A 27167-nucleotide genomic window follows, 5' to 3' on the forward strand; every position below is an offset into this window, starting at 1 on the left:
CTATGACATAAACCTGTTTCAAGTGTTTAAAATAGTACCTTGACTTATTTAAATGTAGTTTTTTGTTGCTGTGGTTCTTTTAAATAAATAAGTAAATAAATCGGATTAGCTCGTTTTCATACACTATAGGAATCCACAGCTAAGCCGGGGGCAGAGAAAGGGGAGGAGGGGTGGAGGGAGAGATGAGCCACGGGGGAAAATAGAAAGGGGGCGGAGAGGGGGGGGGGGTGGATTTACTGGGACTCAGACAGACAGCGGACCGGCTGTCCCAAGCCGCGCTGATCCTTCACTCTCGGGCACCGAGCTGGAGTCGCCCCGCTGCCCGCCCTTCATCGCCGGCCACCTGCCTCCCCGAGAATAACCCAGCGGCGGCGTCCGGAGACGAGAGACGCCCCCCCCGCACCGAGCGGCTCCTCGCGCCCACCGCCCCTCCCTCACCGTCTGCGCGCGCCGCGCGCGCCTGGCGACGCGCGTCTGTTGTCGTTACCGGGAGCCCCGCGGCGGCGCCCTCCGCTCCACACCGGGCTCCGCCGTCAGAGGAGCCACTTGCATGGACGCGCCATGGCCACGTTTGTGTGCCGGGTTCAGTTTTTGGACGACACCGATCCGTTCAACAGCACCAACTTTCCGGAGCCGACCAGACCGCCGGTGTACACGTTCAGAGAGGACATCCCCCTCATCAACCAGCTAGCGGGCGTCCACAGGCTCCTCAAGGCTCCGCACAAGGTAGGCTTAGCGGCGGGCTGAACAGCTGACGCTACAGTGCGTGTGGAAGTGAGTTACATCTATATGGAATTGTTTAAGAGAGGAAAACCTGTCCATCTGATGGTTACATTGGTGTCATTTGGGCGAAAGCTCCACACCAGCTTGTTTTGCAGCCTTTCGAGCGGCTGCTCTCCCACTTCCACCCCACTGCGAATAAACTTCCAAACCCACCAGTCACGGGCTATTTTGGGAGCGGGCGCGAGTGACTGGTCCTCCGTCCCGAGCGCACTGAAAGCAGATCTCTGTGGGCTCCGGCCTCAAAGACACCGCCACAGGCCGACTTCACTTTTTCTTTTTCTTTTTTTTTTTTGCAACTGCTTATCAAAATGCAATCGGCAGTCGTCTGATCGCCGCCAGGCCCACGTTTTAGTCGTGTCGTGGGAATTTGTGATGCGCTTCCTCGCGTTGCGGCGCGGGCGGAATGAACCTGCCCTATTTCTGTGCTGTTCGCCCTGTGCTTCGCATGTCACAGTGACAGGTGGCTGCAGAGGCATTAGCGCAACATCCGCGTGGTGCCTCGCTCATCCACGGCCTTTAAACACAGCTCAACGCGGCTCCTAAATCTCATGTGAACTAGTTTGGTGCAGTGTCACATTACCGCGTGTGTGTGTGTGTGTGTGTGTGTGTGTGTGTGTGTGTGTGTGTGTGTGTGTGTGTGTGTGTGTGTGCGCGTGTGTGTGTGTGTGTGTGTGTGTGTGTAGGGAAGTTACAGGCACAATGTCCAGCACCACCTCTCTTTGTGTTCATTCATATTTTAAAAAGAGCTGCTTTCAATTTCTAGCTGAAAGTGAAGATCTGAGCTGAGCCGGAGATAAAACGCCAGACAGACGGAAAGAAGGAGACTTTAACTGCTGGCGCGCGACCTCGTCGGCAAACCGGCGTTCGACAGCAGAGCGCTTTTCCAGACCCGGCGGATCTTTCGCTTGCCCCGTCTCCAAAAAGCCGCAAAACAAATGAAAAATGGCCCGCAGCGCAGGAAAGCTTATGATTACAACCTACACGCGGACAGATGGCGCAGCCCCACGGTCGCGTTCGCGATTCTGCCCGCTGCAGGAGGAAGCGCGTGCGCGTGCGCGGCTGCAACTGGACGCGGCCCCCAGATTACAGGAACCAAGCGGAAGTGGAGGGAATTCGCCCAGCGGTGGGTCCAGGCCTGCAGCCGGGCGCTTTAAAGGCTCCGGCCTTATAATATTATCAGGAGCGGGTGCGACGGCTCTTGAGCCGGTGTTAAAATAGCATTTTGTCTTAAGAGTCAGAGCTCCTGTCCTCTGACTGAAGCCCAATGTATCATTATGCTGTGATGGCAGAGCTGCTCGCAAAGTATAGGTCACTCGTCCCAGGATTCCTGCGGCCGAGGCCTGGATCCCCGCGACACTTTGTTCTCCTCACTCTGGATGCCGCGGTTTCCCCGGCCTCTTCCGCCGTTTCTCGTCTTCGTCCTCGCCGAGTCGAGCGACGTGAAAAAAACCCATAGTCTTAGTTACATAAGGGCCTGGTGACCGGTGGAGCCGCCGCGAGGGCTCCCGTCTGTCATGACACCTCTGACCCGAACTCGCACCTTCTCCACCACCCGAGCACTGTGTTTATGGGAAGTAAACAGGGAGCAGGAGCTGAAGGGGCTCTTGGAACCATATGATGATGATGTTGATGAAACGTCTGATTAGAGGCGGGCAGATTGGGCACTTGACTTGTTTTTGTCTTATCCCCAGCAAAAATTGGGGGCAGTGGGACGAGGCCTGATTAACCCCCCACCCCCTCCCACTGGCTCCATCCCCCACCTACGCACATTTACTGTAGCAAATCTCACACTGGTGCAGTTGTGGTTTAGCTCCAAAGACGTCTGCACTAAACTTGTTGAGTCCCATTTAAACTATTAATGGGCCGTTCATACACATATGAGATGCATCATGATTAATGTGAGGAAGTGCAGGACGCAGAACCCGTAGAACCCGTATGGGGCGGAGCCCCCCCCCCCCCCCCCCCCCCCCTTTGGACACACCCACTCCGGAGCTCCCATGTGCATGCTGCCTCAGGGGAGAGTAAATATAGCAGGGTTATATTTACGCAGTGAGTCCATCTGGGCTTCAGGGCGGGAGAGGGGCCAGACAGAGTTCTGGTGCTGGTCAGTTGAGTGCGGCCGGACACCGAAGGCCAGACAAGGCCATAAACCCCCAGCTGCAGCACAGTACCTGCTAAACGCCCATTCAACCCGCGGCTCTGATCTCACCCATACGCTCGTACGGTGGCAGCGTCAACAATAAGCTGTAAAGCTCGCAGCGGGGCGTCGCAATCACAATCACAGTCGCGTACTGTGCTGTCGGCCGCCTCCCCGCACCTGCCATTGTCCTGCCACCGTGGTCACCAGAAATCAATGCAACCCGTGGGCGGGCGTGTAACTGTGCACCTGGGAGTCTGGTTTCAGAGCAACGTCTGGGAATCTGTGCAACGATACACAATATGATTAACGCCGTCAGCCCCCCTCGATCGATTGGACGTGCTGCATTTTATTATGCGCTGAAGTGTCATTTTCCTCACAGCCACTTCTTAAATTTACCAAAACATAATTCCTTTCCATTTGGTTTTGGTTTCACACCCCGGCCTCCGCGGGGCTGCGTCGCTCTTGGCTAATTCCTGGAACAGCTTTTGTTGAAGCGAAGCGGCACCGCGTTCGGCCTCCTCTCTTTTCATGCACCGCCGTCCACACTCGCGTTTTTACAGATTGTTTTTAAAAGGCGTGTGAAACACATGCAGGACGTACTGTGCTGTAGGGAGCGATGCAGCAAATACCCTGTGTCCTTTCTATTGGAGCTTTATGTTTGTGCATCATTTCCAGGGAACATTCACCTCCTGTAAATCCAAGGGCTCACTCAGATTTTCCATCTTTAATATACATAGATCTAAATACCAGTTGCATTTTTTTCAGTACATTGGGTCAGATTTATTTTACCATGTCATAACATTGCTTTTCTTTCCGCAGCTTGATGATTGTGCACTTCAGCTCTCCCACAATGGCACCTATTTGGACCTGGAGTCCTCTCTGGCGGAGCAGAGGGACGAGCTGGAGGGTTTTCAGCAGGATGACACAGGGTGAGGCTGACTCACAACCTCCAACACGCACGCACGCACACACACGCACGCACGCACACACACACACACACACACACACACACACACACACACACACACACACACTGTTGAAATATGAAGTATCACAAGTTTCTGGGGATGGATTTTTTGGAATCACATGTTCATGGAAAGTATGAAGTTCCCTGAAGTTATTAGTTTATCATCATCATCATCATCATCATCATCATTTACAATGAATGCAGACTACAGCTACAGCTTCAGTACATGTAAACGCGTTACTGTGCCCTTTGTAGTTCGTGTCCTCATCTATTTACACACACTATTATCACCTAGAGCTTTAAAAAATAGACCGAGGCAGGTGCTGAGCAGCTCATATATGTACAATGAGTGTGTTTATCTTTTTGCATACTGGTGTCAGCATGTCAAACACTGTGGCAGATCCACGGAGCCGCTGGTTTTGTTTGCATTTTATTCCTCGGTCCACGCCCTTTGAGGCCTCGTGTGACAGGTGACGGACAGGTAAACAGGGCATTCGTTTCCGAAGGGGTTGACATCTTTGGGAACTGGTTGGATCAGACGGGCCCGTCTTCCATCAGATGACGAGGCTTTTGTTGAAGTCTTTTACTCATGACCACGGGACAAACATGGCCTGATTCCACAGCTGAGCCTGCAGTCCTCCCTTTTAGCATGAGACCGGAGTTGACATTTTCCTGCTGGGTTCTCTCACAGTGTTTTCCAGACTCCTCTTTAGTGCGTGCTTTGATTGGCACTCGCACATAGTGGATTATCGAAAGCCAAGGCAGACATTTTCTCCTATCAGCGTATCAATAGCTCATTTTAACATGTTGCCCTACTTAAGTCAGTGATCACCTCCTACATGTGAAGATGGGAGCTGAGGTGAGGAGAGAGTGTTTGAAATGCATTCAAAATACAAGCATGCTTCATATTTGTGTTGTTTTCCTAATGGAATTATGCTGTTGGTGCAATAGTGCAGGTGTGTGTTGGGTCTGCTCATGCCTCATGGCATCATAGGGGCCTTAATGTGATGCAGTTCACCACGCCCAGCATGGTTTTCACCATAAACAATGTGCATAAGAATAAATAACATTTTCTCAGAACATTTTATCCCTTTTATCATTAATAACTGATTTACTAATAATCCTGCGTGCCTCTCTGATTGTGCCTCCGCTCTCTCTCTCTCTCTCTCTCTCTCTCTCTCTCTCTCTCTCTCTCTCAGGTTCCGAGGGAAGAAGCACAGCGTTGTTTTACGGACCCAGCTGACCGTCCGCGTGCACGCCTGCATCGGTGAGTGCTGTGGCACCTCAGTGCACGCACATGTTGCACTCATATGACGGCGTGGGGGGGGCGCTGTACATCGTACACTGACCTGAGGCCTCAGACACACAACTGCTGTCCTCAATAAGTTATGATCGCATCCTAAACTCCACTGAACCCATTTACGCGAACACCTGTTTTATTGACAGGATTTATTTATTAAACTGTACAAATAAGTTACTAAGAAAACATGGATGACTTTGGGACTATTTCTTTTTGTCTCATGTGCTGAAGGGTGTGTTTATTGGTTGGCGTCTGTTGTCACCCTTAACTGTCGGTATCAAATCCGTCAATCCGTTCGTGACCCGTCTGCGTGGTCGACATTCTCCATGCCAGCGATAGCGGCGCTAATTCTGGGTCCTCGAGTCACGGACTGCACGGGAGTTTGATAATGTGAAAGGTTCCTGGGAAACAAAAACTGAATATAGAACAAAGATAAAGCAAAACATTTAAAATATTTATATTGTTTTATATGTAATCTGCATTTAAGGTAGATTTGGCTTCCATTCAATCCCATGCTCTGACTATTAGTTTGAGGTGTTATTAGAAGACAAACAGTACGTATGCATCAGAGAAAGCAGACAGTATACTGTACATGCAGGCTTGAGAGCACTTGTCTAATGGCTCTGAGTGAATGGGCGTGAAATAATGCAAGCTAAATCTTTCCCCTGGGGAAAAACACACACACACTTACAAGGGATCTTCCCGAGGCTCATGTCGGTTTGCAGAAAACCATTCCTGGGCTATATTTGATCCTGTAGAGTGCCAGTGCTTGATTATAGAGCGTGGTTTACTCAGCATGGCACAGATACTGGGCAGCGACCAGTGTCTCACTGGTGTGTACTGTACTGTACATTCAGTGTTTCTGTTGCATCAAACAGACAGAAAGCCGGAGTGATCCCTCCACTTTGGAGATCCGCTCGCTGTTTTCCTACCCCCATCCCAGGCTTCATGGATCTGCCTGTTTATTGCTCCGTAATCCTTCGGGGCCTTGACCTTCAAATCGCTTGAGTAGTGGCCACTAAATTAAACTCACATTTAAGGTTACAGATTGGTTCTAGACTAAAGCATCTGTGACTGAATTAGTTTGTTAGCATCGTAGCGTAGCCGTCCAGAGCGTGGAACACTGAGTTTGCCACACACGGCTTACTGTAATGTTTAGCTTTGGTGATTAAAGCACAGGAAAGAATCAATTGCTTAGAGACCTCCCTAATCTTGCTGCCTGTGAGATTAGCAAAGCAGTGTTTCACCCTCAATGTGTTCTGCTGCAGTGCACAATATAGCAACTGCAACCCGTGCTCTTTAGAGTGCAGGCAGCCCGTTAGGAGCCCTAGTTAAAAGGTTGACTCCATCTGACACCTAGCTGTATTTTCCTGACGGCTCAGGTGTGGAGGTCCGAACGGCATGCGGACTCGCATACATTAAGACAATTCAAACGCGGCTAAATTCACCGTAAGGATTTCTGTAATCCGCTGATCTTCTTTGAGTATTGAGCAGCACAGATCTGCTCTGTGTTCCTTGGCATCGGAGCGAACGCGAGATCAAATTACACGCCGGGTTGCCAGATTTGGGATTAAGGATGCGCTGTCATCCGCGTACGTGGAAGTGGAAGTGTGACGATGAGTGCAACTAAGGAAGAAGACGCATCTCTGTTTGCTGACGTAAGCACTCGTTCTTCTCCAGTCTTTAAGGTTGGTCTGCTGAGAGAGGCCCCTCATCCAGTGTCCTTCCACATTCATATCTCTCGGTCAGTGTCGGGGTCCTCAATAGAGTCAGGCTTGTTTAGGGGTTAATTTTAGCCGCTTCTGTCACTAAAGAGTTGTTGTGTACCGCGGCGGCCCGGTGCAGAGAGCTGGTTTTAGGGCGGGGGGGTGTTATCTTTAGAAAGTGTTGACAGCACAGAAACATGCAGGAAGGCGGCGCGGCTCCACGACCCACTGGATTAAAAGTTCGATGAAAGAGAGAGAGGGATGAAAATGATGAAAATGATGGAGCTCAGGACCTGAAGGGTGGAATGTTAGGATGCAGGGATCGGAGCTGTAGCAGCTCCTCACGTATCCCGATAGGCTTTTCCTACACCCAAGCTGGAAGCATCAGTGGCACCTAGAGGCACCGGCGCTCATTGCGTTGCATGGGCACATGACAGTGATCTATTACACATGTGACTTTGTTGTGTTGCTATGTGCGTAAAGCACGCAACACGAGCCTGTAATACTCCGTGGAGCTGTGATTTGTATATTTGATATTTTATGGCCAGGTTGGCACGCTGCTGTTGCCGCCTTTACATAATAAGCAAAGAGTCCAACATTTACACATAAACGCTGCTTAATGTGCCCGGTGGGATTCATGGCTGTCAACCTACGGCTGGTGGCGGCGCAGTCGGCGGTTTGGGAAAAAGCCCCAGCCATAACGATGTGATACATATACAGGCATAACGTAGCCTTGAATGTGTTACTCTGAAGTGCTGCGATACAAAGTGAGACATGTTATGAACCTGACAGACCCCAAGTCAGAAAAACACTCCAGATAAATGATGAACCGCGTATAAAGCTGCTCTGGCTGAGCAGCAGCTGTTACTTAACGGAAGGTTTAAGTCCTGAGGCGCTTGTTTGTCACACGGTCGCAGTAATTAAAGATGTCCGACAGGTAGAGCAGGTGAAGCAAAGGGCCTCTGGTGTGTTGGAGCTGGGTCAGTTGAGCTCCTGGCATTCAGCCCAGTTTTTTTTTTTTTTTTTTTTTTGCTTCTGTTGGACCTGTGGACCCGACCCAGCTCCCCACCCCACCACCCCAACAGCGCTGTAATGGGAGGCAGGGCCCGGACGTGGACCTGAGGAGGTCTGAAGGTTGACTCGCTTTGATTTTCTCCAGTTGTGCAGTTACATAACAAATTAGCAGCCTGTCAAAAAATCGGAGCGCGTTGTTCATCACGCTACTACTGTTGCTGTGCCTGTTTACCCTCAGCCTTCCCGTCCCACCACGGGATCACACTCGTACACAATAAAAAAAACTCATTTGTTCTGAAACCCAGCGTGTGCTCCTGAGACGAGTCCAGCTGCTTGTGACAGACACTGACTTGCTGCCGTCCCCCTGCTGCGGGAGTTAAGGCCTGATAATGGTGAGGGGAGATCATGCCGTCCACTGGGACATCTGTGGCTGGGCAGTCGGGACAGTCCAGACCCATTACGTTGCCTTTGCTGACACTCAGCCCTTTAAAATCTCAGACTACGTGCTCTAACTACTTTTCATTTTAATCTGGCATTTCCCCCTGATCCTCTTTTATTTTACTTTGCTCTGCGCTGTCTGTTTGTCCCAAATTCTGCTCCCCAGCGTCTCCTAACCGTTCTGGTGTCTAAGTCTATATTTACTGTGCTGAGCTTCAGTCTGTGAGTGATGGTTTATCATAGGCACCTGTGGCTTTGGCTCAAGGAGCCTCATGGTCTTTATAAATCGTCTGCACGGCAATTAGCACGTTGTTGGTTTTTTCCTACCTCTGTCTTTCTCTCCTGTGCACGCGTCTCCACGTATCGCTTTCCCTGTCCCATCGTGCCCCCAACAACAGCCGAGGCCCCCGAGACGTCGCGTCTCACTTACTGCGGAAGCCGGAGGGCTCGGTGACGAGGCCTCAGGGACGGAGGTGTGGAGCAGAAGAATTGGTGGAGCAACGTTTCAACACACATCCATCCCACAGCTGTTTTCCATTCCCACCGCAGCAGCTCTCTCCACGTTGTCTCAGCTGTGTTTCTGACAGTAGAAGGTCATGTTAGAGAGGCTTGTTCTGACTTCTGCAGGAGCAGCAGCAGCAGCAGCAGCAACAGCAGCAGCAGCGCACGCTGCACCGCTTGTACTCAGCCGCGAGCCTCAACCATTCTAAATACGATTCAGCAAAACCACAAGGCGATTATTTCGGGCCTTTATAGGTTTTGCCATGCATCTCCGTTGTCACTGCGATCGCTTGTGTTGTGCTTTCTGTGGATGTGGCAGGGTTTTCCCGGGGCTCGACCCTGATCACCAGTTCGTTGTTGTTTTTAATCCCGAGCCCCGTTGTGTTTGTTGTGTTCGCCCCATGTGAACAGTGAGCAGAAAGCACTCTGGTCTGGTTTAATCGTTTTAACGCTATTACATAATGCAGTGAAACATTACAGTTACCCTCGCGCCGGAGAATCTGCAGCCCTGGCATCTCATCCAGCTGTGGGCTTCGGGAGATGACGGGTTTAGGGTATGTGCGGGGAGCGAGGCGGGGACAGAGACGACTTCCAGGCGAACGGCAAATCAATTAGTGGGGGCACGACGGGGGAAACAAAGCGGGGAGCAAATGCACCTGCCAGACGCGGCGGCAGCAGCTGGCGAATACAGTGGCCGCCACAGTCAGTTATGTCACCGGTCCGCGCTTCGGACGTGCAGGTGAGGGGGGAGGGAGTTATCGGAACACAACCCTGTTCTGACTGTGTTACAGGACATGAGCACTCACTGCGCTCGCAGCCGACTGATGGAATGTGCGGCTCCGCGTCGCTGTGACTGCTGCATTGGGGTCACGCACCGACAAGGGAGGAGCGGGCGACAGTAACATGCAAGTGTGGTGGGAGTCAGGTCAAGATTTCTCTCACTAATCCACTCAGCAAGCACCACATATCCTCCTAGATCCTCTTTGTTTACTCACACTGGCCTCCGTCAGGCTCCACGTTGGGTTTCCCTCTCCGTCCCAATCTGACTACTTTCCCCCTATTCCTCTGACTGGCTCTGACATTTTATGTCCTGCACGTGCCCAGTGAGTCCAGTCAATTAGCAATGACACCATCACACCGTGAACGTGGGGGGTGAGAGAGGCCCTTGCTGGTCGCAAGGGGAATCACCGAATCCTCGTCTCACGTGTGCAAACTTGTACGGGGGATTGAAGACCGCGGCGTTTCCCACAATCGGCTTTTGTGTCTGGCTCCACTGCGGAAAATCAGGTCAGACGTAGAAGTGTGCCACCACAGATATAGTGCTGCTATAGTGAGCTGCATGAACTACTCTAGCTAAATCTTTGTTTAGGTCCTTCACCACCATTCATTAAATCCAATGAATCGCTCAAACTATCTCCTTTCACTTTCTCTCTCTCGCTCCACCGCACCTTGTGATATGAAAGCAGTACACATGTAGTCCTGCATGACCTAAACAAAACTGAACCCTGTTGATACCCAACCCTCCTATATTTAGCACGGTACCAGCGCAGAGAGGGACGGACTTCCTGGGATTAGGCCTCGCTCTGCGGCGTGCCATGACACCTCATGCTCCCTGGCGTCCTTATTTTAGAACCCACTGAAGACGCAATTCCAAAGCCAAGTGACTGATTGGCCCGGACAGCCGCGCGGGGGGCTCTCTGACGGGGGGTGCGATGAAATCCTGCAGAAGCACGAGTCAGCGGTTATAACTCGGGCTTACATGCGGGGACCACCAGCTGTGACCCTTCTCTCCTCCGGCCCACTACAGGCGTACCATCCTGGCAAATAGTGCCCTTGGTTGACCTCAGAGTGTGTTTTTTGTATGTGTGTCATCACATGGATTCTTCAGATCTGATTTTCATCAGATGCATATTTATTCAACCTTTAATCACTTAAAGCAGCTGAATTAAGTGATTCTACCTATTTGTAGATTTCAGCAGTACTATTCATTCGACAGCCATCTTGTAAAGTAAAGGAAATATTTGCTGCTAAAAGGCTCTAACTGGATTCGTCTCTCTCTCTGTTTGTGCGTTCGCTCTGAAGCAGCTGTTTTCCTCCCCTAAACCGGAGCGTTTCACCATCATCACGCTCAGATGGTAATCCACCGTCTATTCCTCTGAGTGACCCCCGTCCACTGCTCATTTAGCAGAGTCACCAGCGTAATGCTCATAAATAACTTAATGACCCTGTGGAAAGCTCATCTGCAGAATTCCTAATGGAAACGTTTCTCTGTACGGTTTTTGCCTTTGCATTTGCATTTTTTTCCCCTTCTTAGCGTCTAAAACGTGTGCAGCGCTGGCTGCCTGTTGCTAAGGCCGAGGATTAAGCAGAGTAGTAGTAGATCGTCCCTGCCCTTTGCTAAGGCCAACTAAGCAGAATTAGACTAAAGTCAACCGGGGGATTCTGATACTGCATTAAGTCGTACAGGAATCCTAGCGTGGTTGGAGTGTAATTGCTGTGGATGGTGCCTTGTTGTAACATAAGCTCGCCTGTGTTTTTCTGTTTGGAGATGTGTAGATTGTACAGTAAATGTTGAGGGATTAGTTGAAGCTGAAGGGTCACAGCACTAATCTCATTATGGCACAAGGAGAAGGAGGGATCTGACCACTCCGGAGCGACTTAGCAGACAGTCTTGGCACCGGGGACTCCCTGCTTCTCTGCAGACGCCCCCCCCAACACAAACATGGGCACTAATACATGCACAGACTGAAGCTGCTAGATTCTGGAACAAACAGTGTTGAACTAATTTGTTTGGAATCAATAATCGAAAAGTATAAGACATTATTTGCTGTAAGAACATGGGCCTAATGGCTTTAAGGCTGCCTCACTGCAGGGCATGTGAGCTCACTGCGAAACCACAGGCCGAGCTGCAAGTGCTCCAAAACAAAACAGTAAAAGTTTAGGGCCAACTTATAAATGAAATGTGCCTCTCTGTCTTTTCCCCCTGTCGGCAAAATGCAGGAGCGGCCTTCCACACGGATGCGCGCGATCACACATATGCATGCAATCACACACCCACACGCCGTCCACAAGCCGCAGTGACACATCCCAGTGAGCGTCTGAGCTTTTCTTGAGACAATAATAAAACGCATTGCCAGGAAAAAAAGGAAAATGACCAGCGAAAGACACGTGGACAGACGGAGCCTCGCTTCAGTACCGCTTCTCATCTGTTCACACGTCCGTGGATCTGTCTTATAGGCATCTGTCTGACCCATTGGGTAAAGGTCAAACTGTAATGTGATAATTAAAGTAATTGAATAAGCTAAGACTGAGCAGAAAAGGATGGTTCTATATTTTATATTAGAGTTTATAGCTGGGTTGAGCAGCTTGTGTTTGTGAAGCTGCTGCACCTCAGTTCACTTTGGAAACATTTGCTACAGTCTTTTTATAGGAAAGCAGCGGTGCACCAGCGCGAGCCGGGCCAAAGCCGAGCCTCAGCCTTATCGCTGCTGCCGACATGTTCCGGAGGCACAGCAGACGCTTTGGTAGAGGTTTCCCTGCATCAATAAGTGGCCACTTGGTGACCCGGCGCAAACACGACGACGGACCTCAGATGTGTGTTTTAATATCTGTCTCATTTGTCAGTGGGCTGTGATGGCACCTGCATTTTCACCCCTCAGACAAGGTGAAAATGCAGTATTTTACTGAGAACACAGCACTTGTTGTGTTTCTATGTTGGAAGGGTCTGTCCCATATCTCTCCTCTGCCTTCATTACCCAGAAGCAACTGGGCCGTTCCCTCCAGTCACATGCCACCATTCAGCCTGTGCTAACTTTAGATGGTTGCTCATATTTACTGCCGCGAGCGCTAATCTTCTGGATGCTAATGACCTCAGATGGTTTCATTATCTCCACTATCGCGGATACATTTCGTGCATGCTGCTGACCTCGCCGAGAGGGCCCTGCAGATGGAGGTTGCAGACAAGCCTGCAATTCTTCACCTGCGTGCGGAATGATAATGATTCTGACCCCGGCCTTGGGTTGGCCTCGTCTAGCTTGGTGACAGTTACCGCTGAGCTCCAGCTAGCGTGTCCTGCGCTGCCCTTACAGTGCCTTGTGCCGCCCCGCGTCTGACGGTCTGGAGGATTTGTCATGGACACGCAAACTCTGGATTTACAGGCCCCCGAACCCCCTGCCGGCACACATTTAGAAAAAAAAACACAACAACTGTTCATTTGCTATTCGCACAAATGGACATTACACTTAAAGCTTAATGCTGAGCACTTAGCGGAATGATTTGTTGTCTGGCCATTATAGTGGTGTGTACATGCAAACAGAGCTACTGTACAGTGGGAGACAAAAGGATTATGGTAGTGATTCTGTTGTGACTTCACACACTCATAGGGAACATTCTAAGGCCCCACTGAACCTTTAAAATAGTACATTACTAAAGTATATGTGTCATATTCCAAAATCATAAAGCCAAGTATCACTGTGATGGTACAAGAGCTGCTGGTTCTGTTAGATTTCCATGTCGTGACCTGAATACCTCACCGCTGAAGCCCGGCCAGCAGCTCATTAACATTCCAATACAGCTCTAATCACCACTGGTGTGTGTGTGTGTGTGTGTGTGTGTGTGTGTGTGTGTGTGTGTGTGTGTGCGTGCGTGCGTGCGTGCGTGCGTGCGTGCGTGCGTGCGTGCGTGCGTGCGTGCGTGCGTGCGTGCGTGTGTGTGCGTGTGTGTGCGTAAGAGGGAGAAAATGCACGTGTTACTCTGCGAGTGAGGACGCAGTGAAAGTGTGTGATGAAGCCCCCGCCTCAGGTGATCCGAGTCGAGCCACAAGATTCGTCCCCCTCGCGTCTCAAAGCAGCCAAGAGTCATTTTGCCAGGCGGGTTTTATTGATCTAGACGTCTGAATCAAACGCATGACATGAAAGACGCGGAAAGGGAGCAAACTTTGCAAACGGATCATGTCCAAAGCTTTTTTCTTAACTCGTTTTTATTATGGCTCATCCCATGTAATAACCTGTTGTAGACCTCGTCGCTCACTTCTCCTCTGTTTCCCTTCCTCTGCAGAACGCCTGTATAACTCCAGCGGGCGCGACTTGCGAAGGGCATTGTTCTCGCTCAAGCAAATTTTTCAGGTAACACACACAGACATATATCACACGCAACCGCTGTCAGTTTGTTGTTGCAGAGCACCGCTGGTCACGGCGGTCGCCGTGCGCCCTCGTGATGACAGGGATCTCCGCCGACGTGGCCTTTCTCTCCCCGCGTGTGAGCCCGCGTGGGTGTGTGCGGCTCCCGGCGCGGCTCCATTTGTGCGCAAGCCTTTATTTTAGAAGACGAGAGGGGCAAACAAACTTTTTCTGGGGGCGCGCACACTCAAAACCCGACTGCACTGACAGATGGTGCGAAACTGAAGCTAAAAGGATGTCAGGTTGTGAAACTCGCTCGTTGCACCTGTGAAATGGGTCCAACCCCCACCTGGAAACTTTTCATCATCGTAGGTTTGTTGTTGGATGTCATGTGTCAGAAGCAACAAAGGGTGGACCGCGACTGTGCGCTGTTTGTGACTGTGTCCTATTCCAGCACGTTACTGCCACCATGCGACAACGAAGGGTCAACCTGCGGCTTCTTTCTCTTTTTTATGTCAGGATGACAAAGATCTGGTCCACGAGTTTGTGATGGCTGAAGGCCTGACCTGCCTCATTAAGGTGGGAGCAGAAGCCGACCAGAACTACCAGAACTACATATTACGAGGTACAGCCTCTCCAACTGTACTAATATTAATAATTAATAAGACATTGAGTCCATGTTTGTCTCTGATCTTTGGTTTCTGTTTTGTTCTCAGCTCTGGGACAGATCATGCTGTACGTGGATGGGATGAACGGCGTCATTGGTCATGATGAGACAATCCAGTGGCTGTACACTCTCGTAGGCTCAAAGGTACAGTATAGTCTCTCCCCTCCCATAACACACTACACTAACACACTAAGATCATAATCTGTGTTTTTTATTGTTTTACTAAAGACAATAATAGGCTTACAAATTCACAATTGTGCTTGTTTGCATTTCTTTGCTAGTTCCGTCTGGTGGTGAAAACCGCTTTGAAGCTGCTGCTAGTGTTTGTGGAGTACACCGAGTCCAACGCTCCGCTGCTCATACAGGCCATCGCCTCTGTGGACACCAAGACAGGTGGAGGATATTAATAACATCATTCTGTTTGTTGATGTGATGTGTTCTTTGTAATATAGACTAAGGTGTGTTTTCTTTATTGACCTTTACAGGTTGCAAACCATGGTCTAACGCAATGGAGATCTTACAGGAGAAGGATGGGGTGGACACAGAGTTGCTGGTCTATGCAATGACCCTCATCAACAAGGTATTTAAAGATGTCCCTCATATACTGAATCTTAATACACTCTCCCTGCACATTAATGATGACAAATTTCTGATTTGCAGACACTTGCAGCTCTGCCTGACCAGGATTCCTTCTATGATATGGTGGATGGCCTAGAGGAGCAGGGAATGGAGACAATATGCCAAAGGCACCTGGGGCGGAAAGGAACTGATCTCGATTTAGTCGAGCAGCTCAACATTTATGAGGTTGGAGACGGAAACATACCGAGTTGACTGCAAGTAGCTGCTGCTCATGTCCAGCCCGGCCCCTTATTGATCTACGCCGCCCACAGACGACCCTACGGCACGAGGACGGTGACGACGACAGCCAGCCGCCGCCGCCGGGCCGCCGGGACCGCCGCCGAGTCAGCATCGGGGGCGGGGACAAACAGCGCGGCCTGGAGCGAAGGAGGAGCCGCAGGGCCTCCCTCGGCCGCTCGGGCCACGCCTCCCCCTGCAGCCCCGCCTCCCCGCAGAGAGCTGGCCTCCAGCCGTTCAGCGGACAGAGGGCGGAGGACGTGAGCGAGAGGTGAGAGAGGGCGACGGCCACGGGCGGACGTGGACGCGTTATTGTAGAGCAGAGGGAGGCAGTCGTCATGAACCATGCACACGTGTTGCCTGAGCTCAGGTTCTGACTTTCTCACACCTCCACCTTTTGCTCCAGAGCACTGTCAGGGTTCCTTCCGTCCATGTAAGTTCAAAGGTCACTAAAAAGGCCGCTGCTGCTCACCTCGTGCTGTTTCACCTAGTGTGTCACAAAGCACTGAGTGGGATTTTTACTCTGCACTGAAACCACACACTCCTTCAGGGATAGAAGCCTCCACCTTATTAATGTACAGTAGTGCTGTGTGTATGTGCAAAAAAATGGGGACTTTGGAGCCAAGTAGATGGTTAATCCAGGTAAATCTTTGCTGTCTATATATTTCATTCACTCTCACCAAAGACAAACACTCTGGTGACACTGATGTGAAGCCACATCTTCATGGTAAACTCCTCTGTTTGTCATATTTTGTCTTGTCACGTGTACAAACATGGAACCGGACGCACGCAACGTCAACGTTGCTCCCAGTTCACGTCTCTGGTGTCGTCTTGTTTGTTGTTGTGTCCCTCTTCGCTTTCACCTGGACCTGCACGATGTCACGTTCCCCTTTGTCGCCTCTGAGGCTGCGTGTGTGTCATCTTTCTTCAAGAGTGTGTGTCGATGCCCTGTTGCATGCTCTGCTCACGTGTCCCGTCATCTCTCCCTCGACCTCTCGTTGAATGTGCCCCCCTGCCGCCCGTCGGCCCCCCACAGAGAGGAGGAGTGGGAGGTTGAGGTAGAGAATGTGGAGGAAGAGCAGGCTCCCGTGACGGAGTCTGATTCGGACGAGCAGGAGGTGCCTGTTCAGTCCAGGTATTTTAGGACATAGTGACGATATATAAATATCCGTCTAGACGCTGTTCTCATTGTTTATTGTCGTATGTCTGGTTGCTCCTCCTCCTTTTGGTTTAGACTAGAGCTACATTGGGTGTACATGTACAGTGCCCATACATGCCTTTATCCCTTTACTCCTTTGATTCAGTGTCTCTCTTCCTGCCTGGCCAGGGAACCTCCACCCGTCACTCACAGAACCACCATCCAGTCCATCACCATCACTTCCAGAAAGGAGCGCATAAACGAGTCGGAGCAGAGGACTCAGACCGACTCGCAGCCCCCGTGCGTCCCCGCCTCCCCCCCTCCCGTCTCCTCCCCCCTCGCCCCCCCGGCCCAGCCCTCGCTCCTGGCCACGCTGCTGGCCAGGAAGAGGTCCCTCGTCACCGTCCCGGCCGCCGCGGAGGTCGGCCCGCCGCCGCGCGGCAGCTCGCGGGCCTCCCCCGCCCTCCCCTACCTCCCCCACTCGCCCTTCCACCTCTTCTCCTACGACCTGGACGAGGACAAGTCGCCTCCCGACGCCAAACCCGGCCCGGCGTCACCCGAAACCACCCCTCCCACCAGGTCAGAGGGACGGCACGGCTCCACGGCCGCCAACGGGTTCAACAAGCACAGAAAACTTCTCTTTGACTTCACTTTTCCTTTGTCACACTACTGTGTTCTGCCTTTCTATTCTGGCACCAGCTCGGATCTGGTTTCTCCACTTTAGTTTTTCCTCACCTCCCCACTTTCACGGGTTTCTTTCGCTTGCTTGACTTCACAGCTGCTCACCTCCAGCCTGTCAAAGCTCATTATCACTTTTATTCCCTCCTTCACGTCTTCATTGGTGCCACCGACTCATAAGCTTCCACACTCCACATCCTCATGTTGTTTCCCAGTGCCACTGCACTTTCTCTTTCCAACAGCTACAAGTGCTGCAGTACTTTCACAGATGCCTGTCTGATCTCCACACTCGTGTCTCTGTAAAGTCTCTTCTAACTTCTTAGTATAAATACTGCATTTCAGTGTAAATCCATCATTTATCACCCTTTCTTTCTCATCTACTGTATTGTTATATAAAATATAATGCATATATCCAAGATTTAATGATGTCCCCCTGCTAAATATAAGACATGGTTTATAATTCTAATGTCTTTTTAGATTTAAAGTAATAGAGGATTCACTCTATTTCTTACTAAGCTAAGCTCAGAATGATGCAGGTGACACTCTCTGTGTCTAACTTTCTCCCACGTCTCTCGTACAGGAATGGAGGTCTCAGGCCCTCGAGTACACCCACCAGCCCCAGGTGAGAGGACTCCACCCCAGGATACCACTGCATGAACATGCCTTGACATCTAAACACCGATAATAAAGTTTAAGGTCCATGTGTTCAACCGAGTCATGCTTGAAGTGTGCAGTAGCGCAAACTTTTTTCTCACTCCTTCCTTCAGACATGCAATCGGGGGCCTTCTGTCTTCTTCCTATCGGCAACACCAGGAGTCTCTGGCAGCCGAGCGAGAGCGCCGCCGTGTGGAGAGAGAGGAGCGGCTGCAGAGGATAGAGCGAGAGGAGAGGAACAAGCACAGGTGACGTGTCGCTGGTTTGGAGTTACAGCAACTCTATTCTCCTACTCTTGCAACTCGATGCATCTCAACTCACAATAACTTCATAAAAATATACGGAAAAGGGCCAGGAAAGACTTTTATTTTGAGGGTTGTGGCAGCTGTAAATTGCATAGAAGCTATAGGAATATAAATGCTATAGGATTAAAAAAGCAGATTTATTATTGTGTTCTAAGATTCTGTGTCTGTGTGCTTTAGCCGGGACTATGTGGATAAAATGGAAGAGGCCCGGCTCGCGCGGGAGGAGAGGTGAGTGTGTGTTCTAAATCCAAACAACACACACAGACGGAACCACTGAACCCTTCGGGAACATGTTTCAGCCTCTGCTTCAGGAGGCTCACTGATGGTTTGATTGTTTTCAGGTTAAAAGGTGTCCTTTGTTGCCAAAGGCTTGGGGGGGGGTAGTAGCATGAACTGATTTCCTTTGCTCTGTCTGTCTGGCTTCTCCTGCTGTATTTTAGCGGCTGCTCTCAGCCAAGAGCCTGGTAGTTTTGGCCGCGCGCTGTGAGAAAATGGATTCCTGGCTTCGACAAGCATTTCACCCCAGATGCACAATGCACACACACACACACACACACACACGATTCCCTCTTAGGCTCATACTTACTCATACATAATTCTATTTGTGTGCAGATTGGATTCACAGGAGGCAAGACATTTACTGTATTTAGGCTCTACGAGGTCAGAGTCAGGTTCAGGCCTGCGTGTAAGGGCTACTGTAAAAAGCCAAATCGAATTATTTGATACATCCGAGGGAAATCATACAGAGGCCGACTGAGAGAAAAGGAGTCGCCAACAACAGCTGGAGGAAACGGCTGAGAGCAGGGAGTGAGACGAGCTGCTGAGTGAGCGCGTGGGAGACGCAGCCACAGGATAATGTTGACGTATTTATGGGGCATCTGGGCATCACGGTTATCAGAAAAACATGAGTCTTTACTCCAGGTCACCTCCCAAAAGGATGCGTCTGACAAAATACAGCACACCTGGACCAAAGTGAAATACGATGTTTGTAGCGGCAGACGAAAGCTCCACAAAGTCGGGGGCTAATTGAAAAGTGCGTGTTAACAGAGTAAGTCGTACATGTTCAAGCGGTTTTAGTTTAATGATCACTTTAATGTAAGTGCGACAGTCCGTCCACCACACAATACACAGTTGATTCACTGCATTTCCCCCCTAATCACTTGCACACACAGCCCAAACCGCTTTCCTGAACCCTGTGAATCGGCCTGATGCTAATGAACTCTAAACAGGAGCTCCACACATTCATGGCACGGTGGGAAAGAGGAGGGGTTAAGAAAGACAGAAAGAGAGCGGGGGGCTGAACTAGACCCCTAAAGCTGTTGAGTGGATGAATGGTGAAGTTTGGTGGAGAGAAAAAGACGAAACAGTCGAAAGGAAAAGGAAGAAGAGGTTTGCTCTGCTTTACTTGTGTTTAATAACTGGACCAGGATGATGAGACAACCGACTACTGGAGAGAGGGAGGTTAAGAGGAGCAAATGCGATGTGGTTAAAAGCAGTTTAGAGGAAAACATCACTAAGAAAAGTAAAAGAAGGAGCTTTGTTTCTGACTGTCTCCTCCTTTGATTCTCCTTCTTCGCTCCCAGGTATAAGAACGTGGAGCGTCTGGCAGCAGAGGAGTTCGAGAAGGAGCACGTCCGGGCGTCAAGGACTCGCCCCGACCCCGACCTGACCTTTGAGCCGTCGGAGGCCTGGCCCTCGTCGTCGCGCAGCAGCACCCCGTCTTCCTTCGCCTCGCAGGAGGACGCGGAGGCCGAGCTCGAAGCCGGGGGCGCCGCCGTCGCCTACGCGCCCTCCGAGACCGGTACGAGAGAGAAAGAGAGAGAGAGAGAGAGAGAGAGAGAGAGAGAGAGAGAGAGAGAGAGGGGTTCGCTGATGGGACACGTTATTTAATCTCTGATGCGTCTGTGTTAGTAGAAATGAGGACTGCATGAAATTCTTTAATCCATCTACATTACATTTAAGTATGCAACCAGCCGGGGTTGAGCAAAAGAGAGAGAGAGAAGTGGAAAATAGTGAAGGAGGAGAAGGGACATTATCAATGGGTAGAAAAAAGGAAAACAGAGGGAGAGTGTGTGGGTTAAAGGGTCAGGCGGGTTTTTGAAAGAGCTTTTTAAAAATACGGTGTGAAAACATCTTGTGTGAGTCCTGTTTTGGAGTCGGTGCTCTGAGGTGCTGTAGCTCACGAGGCGTCGCCGCGTCATGTTATTCCAACCGCGCCTGCATCACTGCGTCGACTGTACGTCTGCCTAACGGCCCCGCGAGTGTGTGTTGACGTAAACAGGATCTTAACTCTTCATTTCCTGTCCGCATCCTGGTCTTGTGACAACCTGGCGTTGTGTGGCGGCCATATTGTTGATTTTACTGTGTGAGTTGGTTATTTTTCAAGGTGGTGGGTGAACGTGTGTTGATTTACAGTAGTCAGGCACCTTTTAAATCAGTCGCAGCCACACGTGTGTTGACAAGTTACACAACCAGAATGTTACAAATAATTGAACTCTGACTTTTATTTGTTTGACAGGAGAAGTTGATGACTTCAGTGCCAGCGTAGAAGCAGAGGACAAAGAGGCCGAAGCCACCGCCGAAGAGGCCGAGGAGCGGAAAGCGGAGGAGGAGGAGGAGGAGGAGGAGGAGCGGGAGGAGACGCGAGTGGAGAAGGAATCGGACGCAGACGAACCTGAGCGGGAGCCGGGAAAGGAGCGGGAGGAGGCGGAGGAGGACAGCGGCATCCTGAGCGACAAGGAGCGGCAGAATGAGGAGGTGAACGAGAAGGACAACTGCTCTGCCTCCAGCATCTCCTCGGCCAGCAGCACCCTGGAGAGAGAAGAGAGGGGCGCCGACGGTGGGTGGTTTTGCATTTAAATCCCCTTTTTGAACCGCGCATCCCTTCTCAATCCTGTGATTTTCCCTCTCAGGCTCGAAGGCAACGGGCGTGAATGAGCAGTGCAACAAGCTCCTCAACAGCAAGCTCTTCATGTTGGACATGCTGTACTCCCAGAACAAGAAGGCCAGTGACGAGGAGGAGGAGGAGGACGGCGAGAAGGAGGAAGAAAAAGGGGAGGGCGAAAAAGTGCGGGAGGAGAAGGAGCGGAAGCGGGACGAGGCCGAGGCCGATGGCGCCGAGCCGTCGGAGCAGCGAGGCAGCATCCGGCCGCTCGCCGAGCGCTTCGGGGACCTGATCAAGGACCTGGGCTCGCCCCGGCCGCCCCCGCCGGACGGGCCGGCCGGCGAGCCTCCCCCCGCGCCTCCCCCGCCCCCGAAAAAGGAGTCGGACACCATCTGGGACCAGCTGCTCGCCAGCCCCAGGGAGCTGCGCATCGGCGACATCAACTTCACCGACCTGACGGAGGCCGACGACAAGGACGCCCTGGACGCGGTGATGACGGGCGGCTTCGGCGACCTGCCGCCGCCGCCGCCGCCGCCGCCGCCGCCGCCCTTCGTCCGCCACTTCCCTCCGCCCCCGCCCATCCTGGGCTGCTGCCCCCCGCCGCCGCCGCCCATGGGGGCTCCGAGGCCTCCGCCGCCTCCCTCGCTTAGCTCTTCGATTCCCGCGCCCCCTCCCCCAGAGCCGCCTGCGTTCAACAAGAAGAAGAAGACCATCAGGCTGTTTTGGAGCGAGGTATCGGAAATCAAGAAAGCTTTTGTTCTTTCCATTGAACAGTTAAGATTAAAGAGTCGACACAGGCAGTGACTCACTTGACTTGTTTCTACTCTGCTTTTGCTATTTGGGCTTGTTTGCATCCTAATTAGCTCTTTTTATGGTAGGAAATGGGAGTTTTGCGCCACGTGTTTCTGGTTAATGACGTTTGTTGTTCTTGTGCTCAGGTGCATCCGACAGACTCTCCGTACAGAGAGTACAAGGCGAGCGGGGACTCCTTCTGGTCCAAGCTGGACTCAGTGAAGGTGGACACAGCTAAACTGGAACACCTGTTTGAGTCCAAGTCCAAAGAAATACCCGTTACAAAGGTAAATCAATTTACTGGTTGCAGACTATCAGCCCATAGGTCTGAGTCCATTATAAAAGCGAGGTCGTGTGTGTTCTGATCGTGATCAAACAGAATCCTGTCCATCCCTGCGTAAGTCTCCCAGAGCCTATGAATAACAAAAGTACGCTCTGCTAAGACACGGAGCTGAACCAGGCTTCTTAGGCTTTGAACTCCTGAAGCTGCAGCTAGAAACTGCGACCGGGGCCAAACCAGTAAGCGCTTCATGTGACACTACGACGGAGGTCTGCAGCTGCAGCGCTGGGGGTTTGACGCGGCTCAGGCAAAGCCGGCGGTTAATGAGAGACGCTAAGTTTTAAAAGCACCGTCAGCACGGAGGCTTCAGAGGTCGGAGGTCACGCGGCTGCTGCCCCTTTGATGCTGCCTTTTGGCTTCTCACTGCACCTTATCCATCAGAATGTTCCCAATATTAAAGAGAGAGATTCACACAGCTACATGGTGTATTTCATGGTGTTTTACAATGACCGCGTTTCATTTCCTGCCTGTTCTCTGGGTCTTAGAAAACAGCGGCAGACGGCAAGCGGCAGGAGATCAGCGTGCTGGACTCCAAGAGGAGCAACGCCATCAACATCGGCCTGACCGTGCTGCCGCCTCCTCGCACCATCAAGACGGCCATCCTCAACTTCGACGAGTACGCGCTCAACAAGGAGGGCATCGAGGTGAGCGGCGGTGGGACGGGCCGCGAGCCCCTGTCGCGTCGACTCCCACCCTCATTCATTTCTGTCTCTGCCCTCCTCCCAGAAAATCCTGACGATGATCCCGACCGAGGAGGAGAAGCAGAAGATTCAGGAGGCCCAGCTGGCCAACCCCGACGTCCCGCTGGGCTCGGCGGAGCAGTTCCTCCTCACCCTGTCCTCCATCAGCGAGCTCACCGCCAGACTGCAGCTGTGGGCCTTCAAGATGGACTACGAGGCAACGGAGAAAGTCAGTTTAAATAAGGGACATCGCTTGATGCAATCAGAAGGGGGGGGGGGGCTAAAACCTCACTAAGATCGTATTTGGCAAGAAAATACGGTTTGATTGAAGCAGAAGCAGACGTAGACGAGCAAAGTCTGTGTCTACAAAGGCTTGAGGAAATGTGCACCGCATGTGTGCATCGGCATAGCTCGATCGTAACATCATGACAAAACACGCGGGCTTATTAGCGAAAGCCTCGTCCTCCCGCTCCGACGCGACGCGTTTTAGTACTCGGGGGAAGAACGCGTCCGGGAGAGGAAGTTCAAAGTCAGAGGCAGAGAATGAGAAACACGCCGCCGCTCCGCTGCACTCCTGTAAACTTTACGGCTCTCCCCAGGATGCAGTCGTCTTTAATCTCCCCATTAAAGGCTTTATTCCCCCCACGTTGGAGCTCCGAGATCCTTCGATAGTAGGTGGCTTCACCGAGGGCAACACATCACGCAGGCTTAAGAAGAAAGAGGAGAATTAATAGCGACCTTTAAACGACCTCTCGTGACCTCAGATGAGAGCATTTGCGGTGGCGAACACGTGTTGGCGGCTCATATAACCCGCTCTAATGGAACATGTTTGGCTAATAGTGCGGGTGTCCTCCTCCCAGGAAGTGGCGGAGCCGCTGCAGGATCTGAAGGAAGGCATGGAGCAGCTGGAGAAGAACAAAACCCTCCGCTACATCCTCTCCACTCTACTCTCCATCGGAAACTTCCTCAATAACACCAACGTGAGTCACGGCCGTTTATCTGTCGCTTAGGTCTGACTGAGTAAGTACAGGCAGGTGATTTTAATGGAGCGTGAGTGACGTCGGCCGAGACTATAACTTGTGGATTTAAAATTATGTCACATATTAGCAGCTGGGTATTGTAGATGTAGCTGTTGTTTTACAGTGCTCATATAAGGCCTGTCTGGTGTTTTGAATGGGTCCAGGCCAAAGGTTTCGAGCTGACGTACTTGGAGAAGGTTCCTGAGGTGAAGGACACTGTCCACAAGCAGTCCCTGCTGCATCACGTCTGCTCCGTCGTGGTGGAGAACTTCCCTCAGAGCAGCGACCTCTACTCCGAGATCGGCGCCGTCACGCGTTCTGCTAAAGTGAGTGCGGGTTTGCTGTTTACTGCCGGGGTGGTCCTCTTTCCTGGACTTCCTGAACGCAGCATCCATCGCTTTCCCCGTCAGGTGGACTTCGACCAGCTGCAGGAGAACCTGTGCCAAATGGAGCGCCGCTGCAAAGCATCGTGGGACCATCTGAAGGTCATCGCCAAGCACGAGATGAAGCCGCAGCTGAAGCAGAAGATGTCGGACTTCCTCAAAGACTGCGCTGAGAGGATCATCATCCTCAAAATCGTCCATCGCAGGATCATTAACAGGTAGCGATGCGTTGCTGAGATTCACACCCAGAATAAAGCGTGATGGTGACCGAGCCTCCTCACGGGTCTTCCTCCCAGGTTCCATTCGTTCCTGCTGTTCCTCGGCCACCCAGCCTACAGCGTGAGGGAGATCAGCGTCCACAGGTTCAGCAAGATCATCAGCGAGTTCGCCCTGGAGTACCGCACCACCAGAGACCGCGTGCTGCAGCAGAAGCAGAAGCGGGCCGACCACCGCGAGCGCAACAAGACACGGGGGAAGATGATCGTGGAGGTCAACGCTCCCGTGAGTATCGCCCAGACAGAGACCCTTAAATAAAGGGGGGGGGGGGGGGGTCAGTCCTGGTCCTCTAGGGTTGGGTGTGTCCTCAGCCACTCAGCAGCAGAAAACGCAGGGAGAGATGAAGACTGTGGCTGAAGCTCAGATTATGACCTCCACCTTTTATCCAGCTCTTTTATTCATGCTTCTTTTCACTTTTCATTCTCATTCTTTGACTTTGACTTTCTTTCTCCTGTAGTCTGATGATGAAGAGGACAGTGAGGTATTGATGTGTGCTACCTGTCTGCATCTGTGTGTGTGTGCTCGTGTGCATGCACAAAATCACCTTACCTCAAAGCGTCCCTCTCACGTTAATGAAACAGTCAAAAAACACAATTAAGCTTGGCATGTTCTAGTCAAAGCCAGGATCAGTTCAACCCAAAAGAAGCTGAATCCTGACGTCTCCTCCTTTCAGGGTGGGCGATGCGGCTCCAGCGGCAACAACAGCGCCCCTAGTGGCAGCCAGGAGGCAGAGCAGCCTCAGGGCCTGGGCCACGCAGAGGACGCCGCGGAGCACGAGCACATGAAAGCGGTGCTGAGAACAAGCCTCGGCGGCTGCAACACAGATGGGGGCGCGGTCCCAGGGCTTCGGACGCGGACCAGGTCTCGCCCCGGAAGAGGAGGTGAGGTCGACGTGGGCGTTTCCCCACTGGGAAGTCATTAGGAAACCGGTGGATGTTAATGCCTTAGCGTTTGTCCCTCAGGTCGCAGCACGCAGGCGTGGACGCCGGCCGTGGAGGACGCCCAGATCTGCGGAGACGACGCCGCAGACGAGATCATGGAGCGCATCGTGAGGTCGGCCACTCAGGGGCCGGGAAGCAGGGCTCAGCCCGCGAGAGGAGAAGATCCAGGGCCAACCGCAAGTCGTGTACGACTGGGGCACCAAACCCCTCCTCCACATACACGCAGAACATAATAACGTGCATCAAATCTCTTTACAAACATGAACGTGACCCTTCTCTCTGTTTTCTTGATGTCCTGCAGTGAGGCGGACTCTGAAGAACGGCCTGACCCCAGAAGAAGCTCTGGCTCTGGGACTAACTGACTCCCCTGATCCTTAAATGTGACTCTCTTTTCCTTCAGTGCTGCAGAAACACAAACACATCTCCGCCGGCTGCCTGTCTTCACCTCACAACTTACCTGTTATACTCCGCCCCAGATTCCACCAGCTGCTAATTTTGACTGATGTGTCTGAGTGATCCAGCTGCAGCCACGGTTGCGTTTTTATTTCAAGATATAGAAAGCATCGATTGAAATAATATGGAAGAAAAGAAAGATAATTCTTCGAAAGAATAAAGATTCAGTTCAGATGCTGCGTCTTCCCTGAATCTAAAATGTTTTTTATTTCTGTGATGTCTCCATGTTTTGCTTTTTTTAAGCTGTGAACTTTGATTATAAAGACAAAGCAACTGGACAGGTTTTTGTTTTATTTCGTCAAAAGTCCTCCTCTTTTATGGTTTGAATGAAACAAAGAGGCTTACTAGAAACTATCCTTTGTGAAAATGCGAATGTTTGCGTCTGCAGCTGCACGTTTGACAAGTGACGACTGTGTTTGTGCTTCGTAGAAATGTGAACGGTTTAGAACCTGATGTGTGCCTTTCATTTCAAAAGGGATGTTGCTGTTCCCTTTTATTACCAGCGTTTTCAGTTGTGTTGCTCATCTCCTACGACTCACAAATGTCACATTCAGAGATGAAGTCACCCAGACGACGAGTTATTTGCGCTATTTTTATTCAGATAAAATGGTTCTCTGTATTTATTTGCAGATCTTTTGACATCTTGCACCTTATTCGGCATTGAATGAATCATGCTGAAATGAACGACTGACTCAAATCACAGGAGGAAAAGTTTTATCTCAGAGGAACTGTTTGTAAATTGTAAAAAGAAAAACACGCTACAGACTTTTAAACATTTTTTGAAGGACGTGCAGAATTTTCTGCATAAATGATGTAAATGCCCTTGTCAGCTGCCAGGTACTATTTACTGTAGTACTACAATGTGCATGTTTAGTGCATTACTTTTGTAATTTTCTGTAGAAATATGTATAATAGTCTGACAGAAGAGGGGGGGGAGGCTGTTTGGACATTTGCTTTGAGCTCTGTGGTCATGTTGTACGAACTTGAACGGGTTGTGGAACAGTCTGGGTAATCCAATTAATGTCACTACATGGATATCATGCAGTGAGCTGAACATGAAACTAAGGTTACATACTGTACACGTTCACCTGAGATGCTGTGTATACACGTTCTGCAATAAAAACAAAAACCACTGA

At 51.1% G+C, this 27167-nt stretch overlaps 1 protein-coding gene across 4 annotated transcripts; it reads left to right on the forward strand.

Moving 5' to 3' along the window:
- Positions 1–265: 265 nt before the first annotated feature.
- On the forward strand, positions 266–27167 carry fhod3a (formin homology 2 domain containing 3a). 4 transcript variants are annotated; one of them, XM_029166835.3, is made up of 30 exons: positions 267–726; positions 3743–3852; positions 5090–5157; positions 13905–13972; positions 14486–14591; positions 14683–14777; positions 14915–15026; positions 15119–15213; positions 15294–15437; positions 15524–15759; positions 15895–15921; positions 16525–16623; positions 16816–17205; positions 17885–17926; positions 18072–18206; positions 18441–18491; positions 19847–20064; positions 20782–21102; positions 21176–21879; positions 22086–22226; positions 22765–22923; positions 23006–23188; positions 23820–23939; positions 24143–24304; positions 24389–24579; positions 24658–24862; positions 25095–25118; positions 25311–25518; positions 25600–25763; positions 25880–27167. In XM_029166835.3, exons 1-30 carry the CDS (start codon positions 562–564, stop codon positions 25880–25882), a joined length of 4746 nt encoding a protein of 1581 aa, XP_029022668.1. In that variant the 5' UTR covers positions 267–561; the 3' UTR covers positions 25883–27167. The 4 variants fall into 4 exon arrangements, with proteins under 4 accessions (XP_029022669.1, XP_029022668.1, XP_029022670.1 ...); XM_029166836.3 differs by lacking the exon at positions 25095–25118 and having other exon boundaries at positions 266–726; XM_029166837.3 differs by lacking the exons at positions 15895–15921; positions 16525–16623.

This window comes from Betta splendens, chromosome 11 (genome assembly GCF_900634795.4).
Source record: "Betta splendens chromosome 11, fBetSpl5.4, whole genome shotgun sequence".
NCBI lineage: Eukaryota > Metazoa > Chordata > Actinopteri > Anabantiformes > Osphronemidae > Betta > Betta splendens.